Here is a 22,999-nt window from a genome sequence, read left to right as displayed (position 1 = left end):
ACGGAGGGATGAGGGCGGTGTATTGCGGGGTGTATATATTCGGGGGCCGCCCGCTGTCCATATACTCATGTGTCTCCCTGTATGTCACTCTACACAGGGCGCTGTTATACGGAGGGATGAGGGCAGTGTATTGCGGGGTGTATATATTTGGGGGCCGCCCGCTGTCCATATACTCGTGTCCACCTGTATGTCGCTCTACACAGGGCGCTGTTATACGGAGGGATGAGGGCGGTGTATTGCGGGGTGTATATATTTGGGGGCCGCCCGCTGTCCATATACTCGTGTCCACCTGTATGTCGCTCTACGCAGGGCGCTGTTATACGGAGGGATGAGGGCGGTGTATTGCGGGGTGTATATATTTGGGGGCCGCCCGCTGTCCATATACTCGTGTCCACCTGTATGTCGCTCTACACAGGGCGCTGTTATACGGAGGGATGAGGGCGGTGTATTGCGGGGTGTATATATTCGGGGGCCGCCCGCTGTCCTTATACTCATGTGTCTCCCTGTATGTCGCTCTACACAGGGCGCTGTTATACGGAGGGATGAGGGAGTCTCGTCCGGAGGCAGAGATCACCCTGCAGGACACCGGCCCCGAGGCCTTCTCCATGCTGATGAAGTACATGTACACGGGCCGGGCCAGCCTGCGGGACGAGCGGGAGGAGGTGCTGCTGGACTTGCTGAGCCTGGCGCACAAGTATGGCTTCCCGGAGCTGGAGGACTCCACGTCAGAGTACCTGTGCACCATCCTGAAGATCCAGAACGTGTGCATGATCTACGACGTGGCCAGCCTCTACTCGCTGTCCAAGCTCTGCTCCACCTGCTGTGTGTTCATGGACCGGAACGCGCAGGACGTCCTCGCCAGTGACGGCTTCCTGACCCTGTCCAAGGTGCTGACCCCGATAGCGCATCTCTGCGCAGGGTCTAGATTGTGTGCAGGGCATCCACCTGTCGGTGCTTCCATTCAGTGCCCCCTGTAGTCATCCTGCCCCTCTGTACACAGGTGTGGTATGATGTGAGCCCCTTGTGTGCCCCCTGTAGTCACTCTGCCCCCTCTGTACACAGGTGTGGTATGATGTGTGCCCCCTGTAGTCACTCTGCCCCCTCTGTACACAGGTGTGGTATGATGTGTTCCCCCTGTAGTCACTCTGCCCCCTCTGAACACAGGTGTGGTATGATGTGTGCCCCCTGTAGTCACTCTGCCCCCTCTGTACACAGGTGTGGTATGATGTGTGCCCCCTGTAGTCACTGCCCGCTCTGTACACAGGTGTGGTATGATGTGTGCCCCCTGTAGTCACGCTGCCCGCTCTGTACACAGGTGTGGTATGATGTGAGCCCCTTGTGTGCCCCATGTAGTCACTCGGTCCGCTCTGTACACAGGTGTGGTATGATGTGAGCCCCCTGTAGTCACTCTGCCCCCTCTGTACACAGGTGTGGTATGATGTGAGCCCCTTGTGTGCCCCCTGTAGTCACTGCCCGCTCTGTACACAGGTGTGGTATGATGTGTGCCCCCTGTAGTCACGCTGCCCGCTCTGTACACAGGTGTGGTATGATGTCAGCCCCTTGTGTGCCCCCTGTAGTCGCTCTGCCCGCTCTGTACACTGGTGTGATATGATGTCAGCCCCTTGTGTGCCCCCTGTAGTCACACTGCCCACTCTGTTCACAGGCCGCGCTCCTGGATATTGTGCGGAGAGACTCGTTCGCTGCCCCGGAGAAGGACGTTTTCCAGTCTCTGATGCGCTGGTGCAGACACAACACGAAGGAGAATCACTCGGAGATCATGGCCGCCGTGCGCCTTCCACTCATGAGCCTCACGGAGCTGCTGAACGTGGTCCGGCCGTCTGCGCTGCTCACCCCCGACTCCATCCTGGATGCCATAAAAGTGCGATCGGAGAGCCGAGACATGGACCTGAACTACCGCGGGATGCTGAGTACGCGCTGCTGCTAGGAGGCTGAGCGTCATCACAGCGTAAAGCGCCACACAGGCCTAGGACACGAGCTGCTCTAATGCTCCGGCCACAGCCAGAGCTGCAGATATGCGCTAATGCTCCGGCCACAGCCAGAGCTGCAGACATGCTCTAATGCTCCGGCCACAGCCAGAGCTGCAGACATGCTCTAATGCTCCGGCCACAGCCAGAGCTGCAGACATGCTCTAATGCTCCGGCCACAGCCAGAGCTGCAGACATGCTCTAATGCTCCGGCCACAGCCAGAGCGGCAGACATGCTCTAATGCTCCAGCCACAGCCAGAGCTGCAGACATGCTCTAGTGCTCCGGCCACAGCTGCAGACATGCTCTAATGCTCCGGCCACAGCCAGAGCTGCAGACATGCTCTAATGCTCCAGCCACAGCCAGAGCTGCAGACATGCTCTAATGCTCCAGCCACAGCCAGAGCTGCAGACATGCTCTAATGCTCCAGCCACAGCCAGAGCTGCAGACATGCTCTAATGCTCCGGCCACAGCCAGAGCGGCAGACATGCTCTAATGCTCCGGCCACAGCCAGAGCTGCAGACATGCGCTAATGCTCTGGCCACAGCCAGAGCGGCAGACATGCTCTAATGCTCCGGCCACAGCCAGAGCTGCAGACATGCTCTAATGCTCCGGCCACAGCCAGAGCGGCAGACATGCTCTAATGCTCCGGGTACAGCCAGAGCGGCAGACATGCTCTAATGCTTCGGGTACAGCCAGAGCGGCAGACATGCTCTAATGCTCCGGCCACAGCCAGAGCTGCAGACATGCTCTAATGCTCCGGGTTCAGCCAGAGCTGCAGACATGCTCTAATGCTCCGGCCACAGCCAGAGCTGCAGACATGCTCTAATGCTCCGGCCACAGCCAGAGCTGCAGACATGCTCTAATGCTCCGGCCACAGCCAGAGCTGCAGACATGCTCTAATGCTCCGGCCACAGCCAGAGCTGCAGACATGCTCTAATGCTCCGGCCACAGCCAGAGCTGCAGACATGCTCTAATGCTCCGGCCACAGCCAGAGCTGCAGACATGCTCTAATGCTCCGGGTTCAGCCAGAGCGGCAGACATTCTCTAATGCTTCGGGTTCAGCCAGAGCTGCAGACATGCTCTAATGCTCCGGCCACAGCCAGAGCTGCAGACATGCTCTAATCTTCCGGCCAGAGCTGCAGTCACAATTTTTTTTTTCTCCTTTCATCTCTTCAGTGTCAGTTTCAGACAGCATTTGTATCCTCCGGTCACTTCCAGAGCTGCATCTATAATCTCATGCTCCAGTCATATCCTGTATCAGGCTTACAATTAATAAGCTGCAAAGCCTCAGAGCTGCGTTCACACATGTAATACTCCAGCCACATATCTAGAATTGTCACGTCCAGAGCTGCATTTATTATTCAGCTTTTTCTTAAACCAAGATGCGCTGCAGCATATGACCTGAACCAATGACAAGCGCAGTAAGGATAGCGTCCATGGTGTGAGTGCAGCTCTGGGTGTGACCGGAGCAGAGAATGGTGGTCCACATAAACAGGCAGCCCCCCTTTGGGTATAACAGGACAGCATATTCTCCACCAGCCCCCTGACTTGTCGCGTATTCTGCGCCTTTGCTAATGCCTTTCTTGTTCCCTCCCCCAGTCCCGGAGGAGAATATTGCTACCATGAAGTACGGAGCACAGGTGGTGAAGGGGGAGCTGAAGTCGGCCCTGCTGGACGGCGACACTCAGAACTACGACTTAGATCACGGCTTTTCTCGGCATCCGATCGAGGACGACTGTCGCTCTGGTCTGGAAGTGAAGCTGGGGCAGCCGTCCATCATCAACCACATCCGCCTCCTCCTCTGGGATCGGGACAGCCGGTACATCCCTCTGCCCGTCAGTGCCCCCTCTGATTGTCAGCATCTGTCACTGATCTGCCTGTCAGTGCCCCCTCTGATTGTCAGCATCTGTCACTGATCTGCCTGTCAGTGCCCCTCTGATTGTCAGCATCTGTCACTGATCTGCCTGTCAGTGCCCCTCTGATTGTCAGCATTTGTCACTGATCTGCCTGTCAGTGCCCCCTCTGATTGTCAGCAGCTGTCACTGATCTGCCTGTCAGTGCCCCTCTGATTGTCAGCATCTGTCACTGATCTGCCTGTCAGTGCCCCTCTGATTGTCAGCATTTGTCACTGATCTGCCTGTCAGTGCCCCCTCTGATTGTCAGCAGCTGTCACTGATCTGCCTGTCAGTGCCCCTCTGATTGTCAGCATCTGTCACTGATCTGCCTGTCAGTGCCCCCTCTGATTGTCAGCATCTGTCACTGATCTGCCTGTCAGTGCCCCTCTGATTGTCAGCATCTGTCACTGATCTGCCTGTCAGTGCCCCCTCTGATTGTCAGCATCTGTCACTGATCTGCCTGTCAGTGCCCCTCTGATTGTCAGCATCTGTCACTGATCTGCCTGTCAGTGCCCCCTCTGATTGTCAGCATCTGTCACTGATCTGCCTGTCAGTGCCCCTCTGATTGTCAGCATCTGTCACTGATCTGCCTGTCAGTGCCCCTCTGATTGTCAGCATCTGTTACTGATCTGCCTGTCAGTGCCCCTCTGATTGTCAGCATCTGTCACTGATCTGCCTGTCAGTGCCCCCTCTGATTGTCAGCAGCTGTTACTGATCTGCCTGTCAGTGCCCCCTCTGATTGTCAGCAGCTGTTACTGATCTGCCTGTCAGTGCCCCCTCTGATTGTCAGCAGCTGTTACTGATCTGCCTGTCAGTGCCCCCTCTGATTGTCAGCAGCTGTTACTGATCTGCCTGTCAGTGCCCCCTCTGATTGTCAGCAGCTGTTACTGATCTGCCTGTCAGTGCCCCCTCTGATTGTCAGCAGCTGTTACTGATCTGCCTGTCAGTGCCCCCTCTGATTGTCAGCAGCTGTTACTGATCTGCCTGTCAGTGCCCCCTCTGATTGTCAGCAGCTGTCACTAATGTCGGTGTGGGCGCTGTAGACCTGCAGAATATTAGACAATTGCTTGCAGTGCGATTCCCTAGTATTCCCTCACTCATGTAGATGTGGAGGTAGCGATTGCTCTTTGTGACTTCACTCTCCATTAATGTAACACCTTCAGTGACCCGAGGAGGACGGTAGATGGGGCTGACGCGGCCATGGGGAGGGGCTGACGCGGCCATGGGGAGGGGCTGACGCGGCCATGGGGAGGGGCTGACGCGGCCATGGGGAGGGGCTGACGCGGCCATGGGGAGGGGCTGACGCGGCCATGGGGAGGGGCTGACGCGGCCATGGGGAGGGGCTGACGCGGCCATGGGGAGGGGCTGACGCGGCCATGGGGAGGGGCTGACGCGGCCATGGTGAGCACAAGGACCAGATAAATGTCCTCAGATTTATTTTAGTGGCAGAGCTGTGATTGGCCGTGTGTTCTCCGCAGGTCCTACTCCTACTACATTGAGGTCTCCATGGATGAACTGGACTGGATCCGGGTCACCGACCACTCTCGCTTCTACTGTCGCTCCTGGCAGAAGCTCTATTTCCCGGCGCGGGTGTGCAGGTTTGTGCGGCTCTCCTGTCCATGTAGCCCGCCACACACACACACGCACGCACGCACACACACACACACACACACACACACACACACACACACACAGGCCGATGCATCATTCTGCCATAATAACACTAAGAAAAGTCCACAAAGTTGGGCAAAAAGTGAGTGACTTTTGAAATGTTCACACCAGTCCCGGCCATGTGCGCCACCATGGAGTAAGATATCTGGCCGATCACTCATTATGTCCATAAAGAATCTCAGCATAGACCCCATTTGGGCAGAATTAGGGATCACCAAATTACAATGGCAGAGCTTGTTAACCCTGTAATAACAAAACCCGTTTTAAAGTGCCCTCGTCTGCTTTTCTGCAGTGTATTATCCTGAAGGATCAAATCAAGGAATTCATCCTTCAAAACCCTCTCTTCTCTGAACCCTCTATTAACTTGGTCTGTAACATAGGCCACAAAATATTTTGGAGCCTCGGCTATGTTTACAGGTGGCTCAATAGCAATAGTGACATACCCAAATCTCCCTATATGCAAAAATGGGCGTCCGATCTACAGATTTCTACGGATTTGGAGGACTGGGAAAGAGCTTTAGCTATTATTTGTTCAGATGATACTACACCCCGGCCAGATGGGCCTTGATTAACCCTGAAAACTCTTCATTTTGTTGGAGAGATTGCGGCCAGCATGGAAACTTGCTCCACATATTGCGGCTTTCCCCAAAAATCAAGCCCTTCCAAAACAATTCCAGAGCACTTAGACTGAACATTATGGCTTGGGAACCAACAAAAGATACCCAATATTAGGCTTGGGATCCTAGGCAAAGACACCCACCCTCAGGCTTCGGAACCTGCGATAAAGAGACCGCCCGAGGCTCGCCTTACACGGCTATCGGCCATGGCTCCTAGGCGATGGGGCTGCCAATTCTCGATAGACAGCATTATTACAATTCTTAATAGGATTATAATACCAATTCTTAGGGAATTGGTTGTGGTATAACCACCATGGACCAACGCAAGGGTTTGAATAGTGCAGTTACCATTCATTGCGTATTAATAAATAACACCATGTTCAGTGGCATTTTTCATTTCTTAAACTGAGAGACTCCAAAAAAACAAACAATGATCCTTGTAGAGAAAAATGTGCTCTTTCTAATGATATCAGAATTAATATATTTTAGGGGTACCCTTTTTGAGAAATTTGACCTAAAAATAGGTAAAATTCGTTTTTTTTAAGTTTTTCATCATATGTGGGTGTGAATATTTCCACAAATACATATGCTTTGACCGTGATATTGCAGCAATGCAAAGTCATGTAGATGTTTGGTGTACAGGGCAAAGCACCAGTTACTATTGGTTTTTGGTCTTGAGTTATATATGGGCAAAGTTTGGCATAAATTTTATGCAACGCGTTTTTCAAGCTACTTTGACACAAAATTGCGGCCGAAATATTGTTTTGTCATAGCCGGTAATAATTTTATCGTGTTTAGCAGCAAAAGTTGAGCTAGTATGCCAAATTTCAGCATCATAGCCAGTATAGAACTCTAATGGCTATGTGCCAAAGTTTGCAAAATCCTCTTAGCTGAAGCCACAGGCTTGGTGGAACCTCCAGTGAAAGGTCAGCAGTGCCCAATGTATTTGAGATCTGGCCCTAAAAATGTACAGAACCTCTTTTCAAACTTACATGTACATCCTTATAAATTTTCAGCAAAATCGGAGAAGGTCGAGTGGGGACGATTTTTAAAACTGGTCCACTTGATGTGGAATGACCCTGTGTACATACATTACATTACTGATCTTGAGTTACCTCCTGCATTATACTCCAGAGCTGCACTCACTATTCTGCTGGTACAGTCACTGTGTACATACATTACATTACTGATCTTGAGTTACATCCTGTATTATACTCCAGAGCTGCACTCACTATTCTGCTGGTGCAGTCACTGTGTACATACATTACATTACTGATCCTGAGTTATATTCTGTATTATACTCCAGAGCTGCACTCACTATTCTGCTGGTGCAGTCACTGTGTACATACATTACTGATCCTGAGTTACATCCTGTATTATACTCCAGAGCTGCACTCACTATTCTGCTGGTGCAGTCACTGTGTACATACATTACATTACTGATCTTGAGTTACATCCTGTATTATACTCCAGAGCTGCACTCACTATTCTGCTGGTGCAGTCACTGTGTACATACATTACTGATCCTGAGTTACATCCTGTATTATACTCCAGAGCTGCACTCACTATTCTGCTGGTGCAGTCACTGTGTACATACATTACATTACTGATCTTGAGTTACCTCCTGTATTATACTCCAGAGCTGCACTCACTATTCTGCTGGTGCAGTCACTGTGTACATACATTACATTACTGATCCTGAGTTACCTCCTGTATTATACCCCAGAGCGGCACTCACTATTCTGCTGGTGCAGTCACTGTGTACATACATTACATTACTGTATTATCCTCCAGAGCTGCGCTCACTATTCTGCTGGTGGAGTTTTGCTGATTATTACGTGTTGCGGCCGTTGCTGTGACCTGTAGTTCTGGAGCAGGATGTCGTTGTGTTATTCTTCCGCTTCTTCGGCTTCTTTCTTCTTGCTTTTCTCACGGCCGCCTTGGGACATGCGCAGCAGAACACGAGACGCTCCGCCGGCGGTGCTGAGATCCCGGGATTACTTGCAGCCATATATATTTTTATTTCCTCTCTTGTTGGGGGAGGGGCGGCTGTTTTCCAGCATTTATTGGGTCGGTTCAGGTAATTCTGTGTTTCTGTGAGAGGTTGGAGCTCGTCTCTTTATTTCCGTGCAGGTTGTTGTCGGGGGGCTCCGGGGACCTCATTAGGGGCCGTCCGAGAAGCCGTCAGATTGTTGGGTATTTTCTGCTGAGTTCAGGTCGTTTGCGTTGTCACATTAAACGCAGTGTAATACCGCCGCCGCTCCCCGGACACCAGCGCAGAGAAGCCGCTGTCAGCAGGTCGCGCACACCGCAGTGTAATGCTCCACAGGTGCAGAGGAAAAGCTGTAGTCTGTTATGCTCCAATCCCTGCCAGAGCTGCAGCGACTATACTGATGGTTGTGATGTATCCCACCTCCTGTGGGCTCATGGTGGTTACACACTGCATCGTACTCCAGTCACATCCCATGCTGCATCCATAATTCTAGCAGCTTTTTGTTTACGCTCCTGTTTGTGTTGTATGACGTCCCATGTCTCTGTTGCCTCCCGTTGGTATCCTATTTGTACTCCACTCACATCCAGAGCTGCATACTGCTGAGTTCACCCTTCATTTTTGGTCGTTGCTGGTTTTGCTCTGCTCTGGTGCATGGTGGGACTTGTAGTCCTTGTATCTGACACTGTCATAGAGGAGACACTTAATCTCTGACGATGCAGTGCAGCAGCCTGCGGCACGTCGGGATTTCGGGTACATAGTTCTGTGAGCACTAGTCACATCTAAGGCTATGTGCACACGTTGCGGATTCTCAGCAGTTTTCCATGCGGTGTACATTACCATGCAAACCTATGGAAAACCAAATCCGCAGTGCACATGCTGCAGAAACGCAGCGGTTAATATTCCGCAGCATGCCAATTCTTTGTGCGGATTCCACAGCGGTTTACACCTGCTCCACAATAGGAATCCGCACAAAAACTGCACAAAATCCTTGGTAAATCCTCTGGGAATCTGCGTGGAAAAATCCACTATCGATTCCGCAACGTGTGCACATACAAAAAATGCAGCTTTGGGCTTTCTTGCTACCATGATGTGGCTTCCCCGGCGGTGCAATGTTCTGCAGGAAGCGGAACACGATAGGACCCGCACTCTGAAAGTGGAAACCGTGTGTGAATGCAGCTCTGGAGGTGACTGCAGTATCTGATGGACAGCCGTTAGATCTGTTCACCATCAGCTTTGGATGTGACTGGAGTATAAGGATGTTTGGTGGAATCTGCGGCATTTTCACATTTCACCAGAGATTTTTTTGTTTCTTCTCCTTTAAATCTCGCGGCTTGCTACAATGTAACAGTTTGATGATATGAAGCCACAGTGACGCTGTGAAGCTTGTGGAGCCTCCGGGGTAGTTTCAGTCCTGTCCACCGTCCTCCGGGGCAGAACTAGTGGCGAGCTCTCGTATTATAGGTGCGGACCCCTCATTTCTGGTGACTGATTCTCGTGTTGTAGCCCCCTCCCCGGTGGGATTTGTATCTAATCCTCTGACCTCGCTGTTAACGGCCGTCGCGCAGTTAAGCCGCTTTTCTCTCCACTTGTTTGTGAGAGTATTAACCTGAGACGCTTATCCCGCAGTGATTAGCGGATACAGCAGCCTCGCCGGATCGCAGGGCGGCCGCCGCACATTCTGCTTTACCGTCCTCGTACTGAAGGACTGCAAGTCCCAGCAGTCATACAGAGATTTCCTCAGAGTCTAGTCTGCAGCAAAGAAAGGCCACTGAGCTCTAGGATGAAGAATCCGAGGGGCCTGGGGATGATCTGCCCGCCGAGGGGCCTGGGGATGATCTGCCCGCCGAGGGGCCCGGGGATGATCTGCCCGCCGAGGGGCCTGGGGATGATCTGCCCGCCGAGGGGCCCGGGGATGATCTGCCCGCCGAGGGGCCCGGGAATTAGCTGCCCGCCGAGGGGCCCAGGGATGAGCGGCCCGGGGATGAGCTGCCCGCCGAGGGGCCCGGGGATGATCTGCCCGCCGAGGGGCCCGGAGATGATCTGCCCGCCGAGGGGCCTGGGGATGATCTGCCCGCCGAGGGGCCCGGGGATGATCTGCCCGCCGAGGGGCCCGGGGATGATCTGCCCGCCGAGGGGCCCGGGGATGATCTGCCCGCCGAGGGGCCCGGGGATGATCTGCCCGCCGAGGGGCCCGGGGATGATCTGCCCAGGGATGAGCTGCCCGCCGAGGGGCCCGGGGATGAGCTGCCCGCCGAGGGGCCCGGGGATGATCTGCCCGGGGATGAGCTGCCAACCGAGGGGCCCAGAGATGAGCGGCCCGCCGAGGGGCCCGGGGATGAGCAGCCCGCCGAGGGGCCCGGGGATGAGCAGCCCGCCGAGGGGCCCGGGGATGAGCAGCCCGCCGAGGGGCCCGGGGATGAGCAGCCCGCCGAGGGGCCCAGGGATGAGCAGCCTGCCGAGGGGCCCGGGGATGAGGATTCAGAAGTGGGACCAGGGATGAGGGGTCCAGGGATGAGGGGCCGTCCTCCGATCTTCTGGCTGTGGATCGGTGGGACTCTGGGCTTCAGCCTCAGACACCTGAGACGCATTAAACAATGTATCTATTCACAGCATAAATGGTTCTGACATAACGTTGATTAAAAGCCAGTGCAGGACTGGACCGTCCCTTTAAGGCCAGCGTGGCGGTCAGTATGATGGTCTATTGGCTGTTAGGGAGGCGGAGCTTGACCTCCCAGCTCCGTCTTTCCTCCACCTTTCTAATGTGATGTATTTGGGTCTCCAACCGGACAGATTATTGCGGTCCTCACCGCTGACTGTAACACCCCGGAAAATAATAGAGGCGCTGATAATGGGAGGAGCCACAGAGCGAAGGGGCGGAGACACCAGGGGCCGCGGCTGGATGATGCTGCCTGACTCTGGAGCTGACATCTGAAGTGATTTCACTTGTCTTATGCTCTAGTCACATCCAGAGCTGCATTCACAATATTGTTGGTTTTCTGTCTGCTCTCCATCTATAGGAGCTCACCCGTCATTGCTCCCCTGGTGTGTGTATGAGGCCGCAGCATTGTGCCTGTCCTCTGCATTATTGGGGGGGATGTATTGCCGGTGGTGCAGAAAACTGACTGGAGGGTAAGACACAGTGTAACAGTAGAGCAGTGACTGCAGCTCTGGTGGTGACTGGAGGAAAAGTCACAATGTAATAGTAGAGCAGTGACTGCAGCTCTGGAGGTGACTGGAGGAAAAGACACAATGTAATAGTAGAGCACTGACTGCAGCTCTGGAGGTGACTGGAGGGTGAGACACAGTGTAACAGAGCAGTGACTGCAGCTCTGGAGGTGACTGGAGGAAAAGACACAATGTAATACTAGAGCAGTGACTGCAGCTCTGGAGGTGACTGGAGGAAAAGACACAATGTAATAGTAGAGCAGTGACTGCAGCTCTGGAGGTGACTGGAGGGTAAGACACAATGTAACAGTAAAGCAGTGACTGCAGCTCTGGAGGTGACTGGAAGGTAAGACACAGTGTAACAGTAGAGCAGTGACTGCAGCTCTGGAGGTGACTGGAGGGTATGACATACTGATAGGGAATGTAGATTGTGAGCCCCATCGGGGACAGCGATAATAATGTGTGTACAGCGCTGCGGAATATGTTAGCGCTATATAAAAATAAAGATTATTATTATTTACACCCAGAGCTGCACATACATGTTGACAGGTGGAGGGTCTTCCTTTTCTGGGGTCTTCATGCAGGGGGCGCTGCGCTCATCTTTATCTTTGTCTCCCCGGGTCGCGCCGTTTCGCCGGTGATAATAAATCTGCCGCCATCACTTTCTGTAGTAAACTCCCTTGTCAGGTCCATCAGCTCATTGGAATATGTGGCCCCCTCTCCGCGCCGTGCGGCCCCTTGCTGGGATAATGGCTCCTGATTTGCTTCACTTGGAAACATTTCAAACTAAATGAAAATAGCTTAAAAAGCAAAAGACGATTCACGGCAGCGGCTGAGCGCGTCCAGGAGGAGGATGTTACCGCTCATCCGAGCTCAGCGGCTGCAGCAGCGCCAGGGAGGGTTCACCATGAGAGTGCCGAGGAGAACCCGGTGCCCTGTGTGCCCCACGGCGAGGACCAACCTCCAGCACGGCGGCATTAACCCTTCACTACTAACATGGTATAATGTAAACCTGACCCATCACCCTAAAATATATATATATAACCTGCAGTCCTATGTAACACCACAGATAACAGTGATAACTGAGTACAGATAATGTAGTAGATGTCACCTGCAGTCCTATGTAACACCACATATACTGTAACACAGTGATAACTATCTGAACACAGATAATGTAGTAGATGTCACCTGCAGTCCTATGTAACACCACAGATAACACAGTGATAACTATCTGAGCACAGATAATGTAGATGTCACCTGCAGTCCTATGTAACACCACAGATAACACAGGGATAACTCTCTGAGCACAGATAATGTAGTAGATGTCGCCTGCAGTCCTATGTAACACCAGATGACCCAGTGATACCTCTCTGAGTACAGATAATGTAGTAGATGTCGCCTGCAGTCCTATGTAACACCAGATGACCCAGTGATACCTCTCTGAGTACAGATAATGTAGTAGATGTCGCCTGCAGTCCTATGTAACACCAGATGACCCAGTGATACCTCTCTGAGTACAGATAATGCAGTAGATGTTGCCCCCAGTGTTTGTTGTCCATGCACCCCTTCTCCCAACTACAGTTGAGGAGTTTTTCCCCCCAGTGGTGTTGGTTTTCCCTAGTGACATTGTGCTCGCTCCTTTTCCCAGTGGTGTTTGTTTCCCTTCCTCCCCCTGGAGGTGTTGGTTGTTCCCCTGGTGGCGCTCGCTCGCTCCCCCTGGTGGTGTTGGTTGTTCCCCTGGTGGCGCTCGCTCGCTCCCCCTGGTGGTGTTGGTTGTTCCCCTAGAGGCGCTCGCTCGCTCTCCTTTCTCCTCCCTCAGCACCCGGTTATGGCTACCTTCTATGCCTTGCCTAAAGTCCACAAGGGAGTCGAGCCTCTAAAGGGTAGACCAATTGTCTCGGGGATAGGGAGCATCTGCCAGAATGCAGGAACATATATAGATCAAATTTTAAGACCATTTGTGACGTCGCTCCCATCCTATATCAGGGACACTATGGACCTTTTACGGAGGCTCGAGGGAATCTCCCTTGAACCTGGTACTTTGTTGGCAAGCATAGATGTCGAGGCGCTGTACTCCTCGATCCCGCATACTTGTGGGATGCGAGGGGTACGGCATTTTTTGAGGACAAGAGGTCAACAGTTTGGCCCCCATAACCAATTTGTGATGACCCTTTTGGAGTTCGTTCTCAATAATAATTATTTCTGTTTCGATGGGAGGGTCCTCCACCAGCTCAGGGGCACTGCAATGGGCAGCCCATGTGCGCCAAGTTATGCCAACTTGTTCCTGGGCTGGTGGGAGGACAACATCGTTTTTTCGGAAGCCAATGAGATCTATACCGTCTATATCGACCTTTGGGTCCGATATATAGACGACGTATTTGTCCTGTGGAGGGGTACTAGAGATGTCTTCCAGAAATTTTTGGCATCACTAAATCTAAATGACATAGGTCTCAGGTTCACCTTTGAAATGGAGGAAAAGAGTTTACCTTTTCTTGATATTTTGATCTCAAAAAATGATAATAATGATGGTATTGAAACTACAATCTTTAGAAAACCTACCTCTACGAATTCAGTACTAAGATGGGATAGTCATCACCCGTATTCCTTGAAAAAAGGCATCCCTAAAGGCCAGTACCTCCGCCTGAGAAGGAATTGATCCAATGACACGGATTTTAAAATCAAGGCAAGGGACCTGAGATCTAGGTTTTTGGATAGGGGGTACCCTGATCGGGTGCTGAGGGAGGCCTACCATCATGCTAGGGCCCAGGTTAGAAATAATCTGTTGGTACCGCACAAAAAGGAGAGGGGCAATCATAATTCTATCAGAATGATCTGTGCATTCGATAATGGCGCCTCTTCGGTGAGGACAATTTTAGAGAAATACTGGGGTATCCTCGGGATGGACGAGGACCTCAGGGAGGTTGTAGGCACACGCCCTCAGATAACGTATAGGAAATGTAAGACCCTGGGAGATCGACTAGTTCATAGTCATCTTATTGCACCCACTAAAGGAACTTGGTTGCCACAGAGGCCGAGGGGGTGCTACAGATGTGGAGGGTGTGTTGTGTGTGAGTCAATACGGGTGGGGAAGGATTTCTATGACACCCACACTCAAAGAACTTATACCATCAAAGAATTCATCAATTGCAAATCAAAAGGGGTGGTATATAGAGCAGTATGCATTTGCGGTATGACGTACATTGGCAAAACTTTTAGGGAATTCAGGAGACGAGTGGGAGAACATCTGGGGGATATCCGCAACGAGAGGGATACCCCCATTGCAAGACATGTTGCTATGAACCATGGGGGCAATGTGGGTGTCATGAGCTTTATGGGGATTGACAAGGTGTCTCCATCCCCTAGAGGAGGGAATTTTGATAAAGCCCTACTACAAAGGGAAACTAGGTGGATCTTTATGTTGGACACCTGCCACCCCCATGGACTCAATGAACAATTGAATTTCAGCTGTTTCCTGTAGCTATTGGCACCCTCTGTCCACCTCCAAGTGACATTCACGCATTCGCCATGCAAGGCTGTGCGCTTTGCACATATTTGTATTATACATCTATTCTGGACTCTCCTCTCCCCTTGCTTAAGAGTGTTTTCTTGATCTCTCTTTCTCTTCTCTGTTTTTCCTTCCCTCTGTGAGGGTAGCCTTTGATAGATGTCTTGGACCTCCAGTCCAAGGAACCAGCTGTAATAAACAAAACATTTGCATACTGATGTGCAGGGCTACCCCCCTGCCTAGGGTCCCCTGGCTTTTACCATATCTCTGGTCTCGGTAGATTGGGATTCTGTTTGGAAACCTTGCTATATTCCAGGGATGAGGGGTACTGCAATTTATTTTGAACAAACTGTATATATCCGATATCCATGTGGCACATAAGTTCATCAAGTGACTATCTTTTAAACTGTTCCACTGTATACCCCCTGGGCTTTAATATGCAGCACTCTTTATACATCTACGTTCATTTAGTGCTCTTATTGTAATATATCGTATTATCCACCTTTCAGCACTATATAGGGGGCTATGCTTCCTTGTGTCTGCATGTTCCCCTATGTGGAGTGGCTTTTTGGCAGCACATTGTTGGCCTTTATGATATTATAATTTTATTCTATGTTAGGCATATGAATATTTATCCTTTATGTGCCTCTTGTTATATTAGGACACTTCTATATATAATAAAGAGTACACCTATAGTTTATCATGTGGTCTGGACACTTCCAGCTCACATAAATCGACTATCGTTTTATTGAGTAGTCTATTTATCAGGTACTTAGACGTATAGGATGTACTTAGCCTTAATGATAACCAACTGTCTATGATGGCTCATTGCTTTTTGAGTCCTCAACAAGGCGTTCATGTGCTGTAGAAGTACCTGCATATATTATACTGGCGCTTAATGTCCGGAGTACTCTAGACCAGCCCAGCTTTATGTATAAGATCACGTCATCCTGTTGCGCCAGCCTGTCGGTATCAGCTTGCGTTTCATGGTGAAGCGCACAGCGGCAACGGCGCACCGGAAGCGAGACATCCAATATGGCGTCGGCACTTCCGGTTGCGCGATACACACTGGGAGGAGATCGGCGACTATCGAACACATGGGAGGATGGCGTGCGTTCCAGTAATGGAGCGCAAAAGTACCCGGTAAGCAAGCAGAGCCGGATGGGGGTGGGCACTAACTGATATACACCCGCTTGGTGGAGGAGGGATCGTGTAAATATGTTACATATATAAAAAGGGATAGCTTTAACCACTCTGTGCTGACTCACCTACCAGAGTGGGGTGCCACAGGATATCACTCATCTCCAGGATGCTATACAGCCACTGCGTATACCCTGTACTTTTGGATGCTTGAGTGGACTTTATTTATGGACTTTGAAACTGATATCGAGGCCTGTTTGGCCAGAAAAAATCTCCCCTGATGAATCTCCATCATTGGTGAAGAAACGCGTAGGGAGGCGTCAATTACATTTGGTGGGGGGTGTCCAAAGTAGAGCATACTTGGGCCTGTCCTTGTAAGGACAGGAGTCTTTTGCCGGGGCACGACAGGGGAATAGGTTCCTGTCCCCTTTCATTAATCTACTGTGTGGACCCTCCCTAGGATCACCCGATTTACCCATCTGGAGATCCTTTGTCCTTAATTGGTGAGACCAAACCAGTTTTTTATCTTGAGCACAGTTTTCGGCATGAGCACTCATTGTTTGTTATGGTTTGTTCTAATTTTTAACATTCTTCAGTAAAAGTTATGTTTTAAAAAATTTTTTTGGGATATACTCTTCTAGCTGATATCTGTCGATAATCCCCAAGAGTTAGCAACAGGCTTGGTATATCCAGGCCATAGCTTATTATATAAACCTGACCCATCACCCTAAAATATATATATATAACCTGCAGTCCTATGTAACACCACAGATAACAGTGATAACTGAGTACAGATAATGTAGTAGATGTCACCTGCAGTCCTATGTAACACCACATATACTGTAACACAGTGATAACTATCTGAACACAGATAATGTAGTAGATGTCACCTGCAGTCCTATGTAACACCACAGATAACACAGTGATACCTCTGAGTACAGATAATGTAGTAGATGTCACCTGCAGTCCTATGTAACACCACAGATAAGTGATACCTCTGAGTACAGATAATGTAGTAGATGTCACCTGCAGTCCTATGTAACACCACAGATAACAGTGATAACTCTGAGTACAGATAATGTAGTAGATGTCACCTGCAGTCCTATGTAACACCACAGATAACACAGGGATAACTCTCTGAGTACAGATAATGTAGTAGATGTCACCTGCAGTCCTATGTAACACCACAGATAACAGTGATAACTCTCTGAGTACAGATAATGTAGATATCACCTGCAGTCATATGTAACACCACAGATAACACAGTGATAACTCTCTGAGCACAGATAATATAGTAGATGTCGCCTGCAGTCCTATGTAACACCACAGATACTGTAACACAGTGATAACTATCTGAGCACAGATAATGTAGATGTCACCTGCAGTCCTATGTAACACCACAGATAACACAGGGATAACTCTCTGAGCACAGATAATGTAGTAGATGTCGCCTGCAGTCCTATGTAACACCAGATGACCCAGTGATACCTCTCTGAGTACAGATAATGTAGTAGATGTCGCCTGCAGTCCTATGTAACACCAGATGACCCAGTGATACCTCTCTGAGTACAGATAATGCAGTAGATGTTGCCCCCAGTGTTTGTTGTCCATGCACCCCTTCTCCCAACTACAGTTGAGGAGTTTTTCCCCCCAGTGGTGTTGGTTTTCCCTAGTGACATTGTGCTCGCTCCTTTTCCCAGTGGTGTTTGTTTCCCTTCCTCCCCCTGGAGGTGTTGGTTGTTCCCCTGGTGGCGCTCGCTCGCTCCCCCTGGTGGTGTTGGTTGTTCCCCTGGTGGCGCTCGCTCGCTCCCCCTGGTGGTGTTGGTTGTTCCCCTGGAGGCGCTCGCTCGCTCCCCCTGGTGGTGTTGGTTGTTCCCCTAGAGGCGCTCGCTCGCTTCCCCTGGTTGTGTTGGTTGTTCCCCTGGTGTTGCTTGCTTCCCCTGGTTGTGTTGGTTGTTTCCCCAGTGGCGCTCGCTCACTCCCCCTGGTGGTGTTGGTTGTTCCCCTGGGGTCGCTCGCTCTCTTCCCCTGGTGGTGGTATTGGTTGTTCCCCCGGTGGCGCTCGCTCACTCTCCCTGGTGGTGTTGGTTGTTCCCCCAGAAGCGCACGCTCACTCTCCCTGGTGGTGTTGGTTGTTCCCCCTGGTGGTGGTGTTGGTTGTTCCCCTGGTGGCGCTCGCTCACTCTCCCTGGTGGTGTTGGTTGTTCCCCTGGTGTCGCTCACTCCCCCTAGTGGTGTTAGTTGTTTCCCCTGTGGTGCTCGCTCTCTCCCCCTGGTGGTGTTGGTTGTTTCCCCGGTGGCGCTCGCTCTCTGCCCCTGGTGGTGTTAGTTGTTTCCCTGGTGGCGCTCGCTCACTCCCCCTAGTGGTGTTGGTTGTTTCCCCGGTGGCGCTCGCTCTCTCCCCCTGGTGGTATTGATTGTTTCCCCGGTGGCGCTCGCTTTCTCCCCCTGGTGGTGTTAGTTGTTTCCCCTGTGGCGCTCGCTCACTCCCCCTGGTGGTGTTGATTGTTCCCCTGGTGGCGCTCGCTCTCTCCCCCTGGTGTTATTGGTTGTTTCCCAGGTGGCGCTCGCTCACTCCCCCTGGTTGTGTTGGTTGTTCCCCCGCTGGTGCTTGCTCACTCCCCCTGGTGGTTGTGTTGGTTGTTCCCCCGCTGGCGCTCGTTCACTCCCCCTGGTGGTGGTTTGTTGTCCCCCTTCCGGTGGTGTCTCCCCATGATCCCCGTATATGATCGCTGTACTGGCGCGCTCCTCTGCCTTCTCCTCTTTATCAGCTCTCTAATTATCGGCCGCGCTGTAGATGATATTTTTATTACCCATAGTGAGAAATGTGCAGGCAGCGCGGCTCGCAGGATTACATTATACGAGGAATTATCCTGCTCCCACACCCACCCCCTCTCGGTGATGGAAGCCCGCGGCCCCGAGAATGATTATTGGAAATACTAATGTATCCTCTAGTCACATCCAGAGCTGCATGAAATATGTGGTCAACGTGTTCACTGAGATGGACAGGAGCTCCCAGTGTCCTGCTGCCTCCAGTACTTGCTCTAAATGCTGCCTGCCTGTTAGCTCCCAGTGTCCTGCTGCCTCCAGTGCTTGCTCTGAATGCTGCCTGCCTGTTAGCTCCTAGTGCACTGCTGCCTCCAGTGCTTGCTCTGAACGCTGCCTGCCTGTTAGCTCCCAGTGTCCTGCTGCCTCCAGTACTTGCTCTGAATGCCGCCTGCCTGTTAGCTCCCAGTGTCCTGCTGCCTCCAGTACTTGCTCTGAACGCTGCCTGCCTGTTATCTCCTAGTGCACTGCTGCCTCCAGTACTTGTTCTGAATGCCGCCTGCCTGTTAGCTCCCAGTGTCCTGCTGCCTCCAGTGCTTGCTCTGAATGCTGCCTGCCTGTTAGCTCCTAGTGCACTGCTGCCTCCAGTGCTTGCTCTGAACGCTGCCTGCCTGTTAGCTCCCAGTGTCCTGCTGCCTCCAGTACTTGCTCTGAATGCCGCCTGCCTGTTATCTCCCAGTGTCCTGCTGCCTCCAGTCCTTGCTCTATTAATGCTGCCCGCCTGTTAGCTCCCAGTTTCCAGCTGCCTCCAGTGCTTGCTCTGATGCTGCCTTCCTGTTAGCTCCCAGTGTCCTGCTGCCTCCAGTGCTTGCTCAGTGAATGCTGCCTGCCTGTTAGCTCCCAGTGTCCTGCTGCCTCCAGTGCTTGCTCAGTGAATGCTGCCTGCCTGTTAGCTTCCACTGTCCTGCTGCCTCCAGTGCTTGCTCTATGAATGCTGCCTGCCTGTTAGCTCCCAGTGTCCTGCTGCCTCCAGTGCTTGCTCAGTGAATGCTGCCTGCCTGTTAGCTTCCACTGTCCTGCTGCCTCCAGTGCTTGCTCTGAATGCTGCCTGCCTGTTCGCTCCTAGTGCACTGCTGCCTCCAGTGCTTGCTCTGAACGCTGCCTGCCTGTTAGCTCCCAGTGTCCTGCTGCCTCCAGTACTTGCTCTGAATGCCGCCTGCCTGTTAGCTCCCAGTGTCCTGCTGCCTCCAGTACTTGCTCTGAATGCCGCCTGCCTGTTAGCTCCCAGTGTCCTGCTGCCTCCAGTGCTTGCTCTGAACGCTGCCTGCCTGTTATCTCCCAGTGTCCTACTGCCTCCAGTCCTTGCTCTATTAATGCTGCCCGCCTGTTAGCTCCCAGTGTCCAGCTGCCTCCAGTGCTTGCTCTGATGCTGCCTTCCTGTTAGCTCCCAGTGTGCTGCTGCCTCCAGTGCTTGCTCTATGAATGCTGCCTGCCTGTTAGCTCCCAGTGTCCTGCTGCCTCCAGTGCTTGCTCTGAACGCTGCCTGCCTGTTAGCTCCCAGTGTCCTGCTGCCTCCAGTGCTTGCTCAGTGAATGCTGCCTGCCTGTTAGCTTCCACTGTCCTGCTGCCTCCAGTGCTTGCTCTATGAATGCTGCCTTCCTGTTAGCTCCCAGTGTCCTGCTGCCTCCAGTGCTTGCTCTGAACGCTGCCTGCCTGTTAGCTCCCAGTGTCCTGCTGCCTCCAGTGCTTGCTCAGTGAATGCTGCCTGCCTGTTAGCTTCCACTGTCCTGCCTCCAGTGCTTGCTTTATGAATGCTGCCTGTCTGTTAGCTCCCAGTGTCCTGCTGCCTCTAGTGCTTGCTCTGAATGCTGCCTGCCTGTTGGCTCCCAGTGTCCTGCTGCCTCCAGTGCTTGCTCTATTAATGCTGCCTGCCTGTTAGCTCCCAGTGTCCTGCTGCCTCCAGTGCTTGCTTTATGAATGCTGCCTGTCTGTTAGTTCCCAGTGTCCTGCTGCCTCCAGTGCTTGCTCTGAACCCTGCCTGTTAGCTCCCAGTGTCCTGCTGCCTCCAGTGCTTGCTTTATGAATGCTGCCTGTCTGTTAGCTCCCAGTGTCCTGCTGCCTCTAGTGCTTGCTCTGAATGCTGCCTGCCTGTTAGCTCCCAGTGTCCTGCTGCCTCTAGTGCTTGCTCTGAATGCTGTTTTCCTGTTAGCTCCCAGTATCCTGCTGCCTCCAGTGCTTGCTCTATTAATGCTGCCTGCCTGTTAGCTCCCAGTGTCCTGCTGCCTCCAGTGCTTGCATTATGAATGCTGCCTGCCTGTTAGCTCCGTGTCCTGCTGCCTCCAGTGCTTGCTTTATGAATGCTGCCTGTCTGTTTGCTCCCAGTGTCCTGCTGCCTCTAGTGCTTGCTCTGAATGCTGCCTGCCTGTTAGCTCCCAGTGTCCTGCTGCCTCCAGTGCTTGCTCTATGAATGCTGCCTGCCTGTTAGCTCCCAGTGTCCTGCTGCCTCCAGTGCTTGCTCTGATGCTGCCTTCCTGTTAGCTCCCAGTGTCCTGCTGCCTCCAGTGCTTGCTCTATGAATGCTGCCTGCCTGTTAGCTCCCAGTGTCCTGCTGCCTCCAGTGCTTGCTCAGTGAATGCTGCCTGCCTGTTAGCTCCCAGTGTCCTGCTGCCTCTAGTGCTTGCTCTGAATGCTGCCTGCCTGTTAGCTCCCAGTGTCCTGCTGCCTCCAGTGCTTGCTCAGTGAATGCTGCCTGCCTGTTAGCTCCCAGTGTCCTGCTGCCTCCAGTGCTTGCTCAGTGAATGCTACCTGCCTGTTAGCTCCCAGTGTCCTGCTGCCTCTAGTGCTTGCTCTGAATGCTGCCTGCCTGTTAGCTCCCAGTGTCCTGCTGCCTCCAGTGCTTGCTCAGTGAATGCTGCCTGCCTGTTAGCTCCCAGTGTCCTGCTGCCTCCAGTGCTTGCTCAGTGAATGCTACCTGCCTGTTAGCTCCCAGTGTCCTGCTGCCTCCAGTGCTTGCTCTGAATGCTGCTTGCCTGTTAGCTACCAGTGTCCTGCTGCCTCCAGTGCTTGCTGCCTGCCTGTTAGCTCCCAGTGTCCTGCTGCCTCCAGTGCTTGCATTATGAATGCTGCCTGCCTGTTAGCTCCGTGTCCTGCTGCCTCCAGTGCTTGCTTTATGAATGCTGCCTCTGTTTGCTCCCAGTGTCCTGCTGCCTCTAGTGCTTGCTCTGAATGCTGCCTGCCTGTTAGCTCCCAGTGTCCTGCTGCCTCCAGTGCTTGCTCTATGAATGCTGCCTGCCTGTTAGCTCCCAGTGTCCTGCTGCCTCCAGTGCTTGCTCTGATGCTGCCTTCCTGTTAGCTCCCAGTGTCCTGCTGCCTCCAGTGCTTGCTCTATGAATGCTGCCTGCCTGTTAGCTCCCAGTGTCCTGCTGCCTCCAGTGCTTGCTCAGTGAATGCTGCCTGCCTGTTAGCTCCCAGTGTCCTGCTGCCTCTAGTGCTTGCTCTGAATGCTGCCTGCCTGTTAGCTCCCAGTGTCCTGCTGCCTCCAGTGCTTGCTCAGTGAATGCTACCTGCCTGTTAGCTCCCAGTGTCCTGCTGCCTCCAGTGCTTGCTCTGAATGCTGCTTGCCTGTTAGCTACCAGTGTCCTGCTGCCTCCAGTGCTTGCTCAGTGAATGCTGCCTGCCTGTTAGCTCCCAGTGTCCTGCTGCCTCCAGTGCTTGCTCAGTGAATGCTGCCTGCCTGTTAGCTCCCAGTGTCCTGCTGCCTCCACTACTTGCTCTGAATGCTGCCTGCCTGTTAGCTCCCAGTGTCCTGCTGCCTCCAGTGCTTGCTTTATGAATGCTGCCTGCCTGTTAGTTCCCAGTGTCCTGCCGCCTCCAGTGCTTGCTTTATGAATGCTGCCTGCCTGTTAGCTCCCAGTGTCCTGCTGCCTCCAGTGCTTGCTTTATGAATGCTGCCTGCCTGTTAGCTCCCAGTGTCCTGCCGCCTCCAGTGCTTGCTTTATGAATGCCGCCTGCCTGTTAGCTCCCAGCGTCCTGCTGCCTCCAGTGCTTGCTCAGTGAATGCTGCCTGCCTGTTAGCTCCCAGGATGCAGGCGCTTATTTTTTGAGACTGCAGGTTAGATAAGGAGCAGCTGAACCCCCACTCTGGATTTGTTGCGCCCCCAGAATGCCCAGTGCTGTCAGTGATCACACAGTGTATGGAATATTTTAGGATTTTACCTGATTTTATTTTTTTTGGGGGGGGGGATAAATTTTGGCTTTAAA

General features: G+C 52.4%; 1 protein-coding gene across 3 annotated transcripts in view; it reads left to right on the top strand.

Annotated features, from left to right (window-relative positions):
* Positions 1-22,999, top strand: part of BTBD9 (BTB domain containing 9) — a 143,216-nt gene that overhangs the window by 6,912 nt on the left and 113,305 nt on the right. For all 3 annotated transcript variants that reach the window (XM_077282026.1, XM_077282024.1, XM_077282025.1), the window contains exons 3-6: positions 524-887; positions 1,664-1,928; positions 3,587-3,806; positions 5,361-5,480. In XM_077282026.1, coding sequence (XP_077138141.1) covers positions 524-887; positions 1,664-1,928; positions 3,587-3,806; positions 5,361-5,480 — 969 coding nt within the window. The remainder of the gene's footprint in view (positions 1-523; positions 888-1,663; positions 1,929-3,586; positions 3,807-5,360; positions 5,481-22,999) is intronic.

This window comes from Ranitomeya variabilis, chromosome 2 (genome assembly GCF_051348905.1).
Source record: "Ranitomeya variabilis isolate aRanVar5 chromosome 2, aRanVar5.hap1, whole genome shotgun sequence".
In the NCBI taxonomy this organism is placed as follows: Eukaryota; Metazoa; Chordata; class Amphibia; order Anura; family Dendrobatidae; genus Ranitomeya; species Ranitomeya variabilis.
The sequence above is the reverse complement of the archived record's forward strand: the minus strand, read 5'-3'. Positions and strand labels throughout refer to the sequence as shown.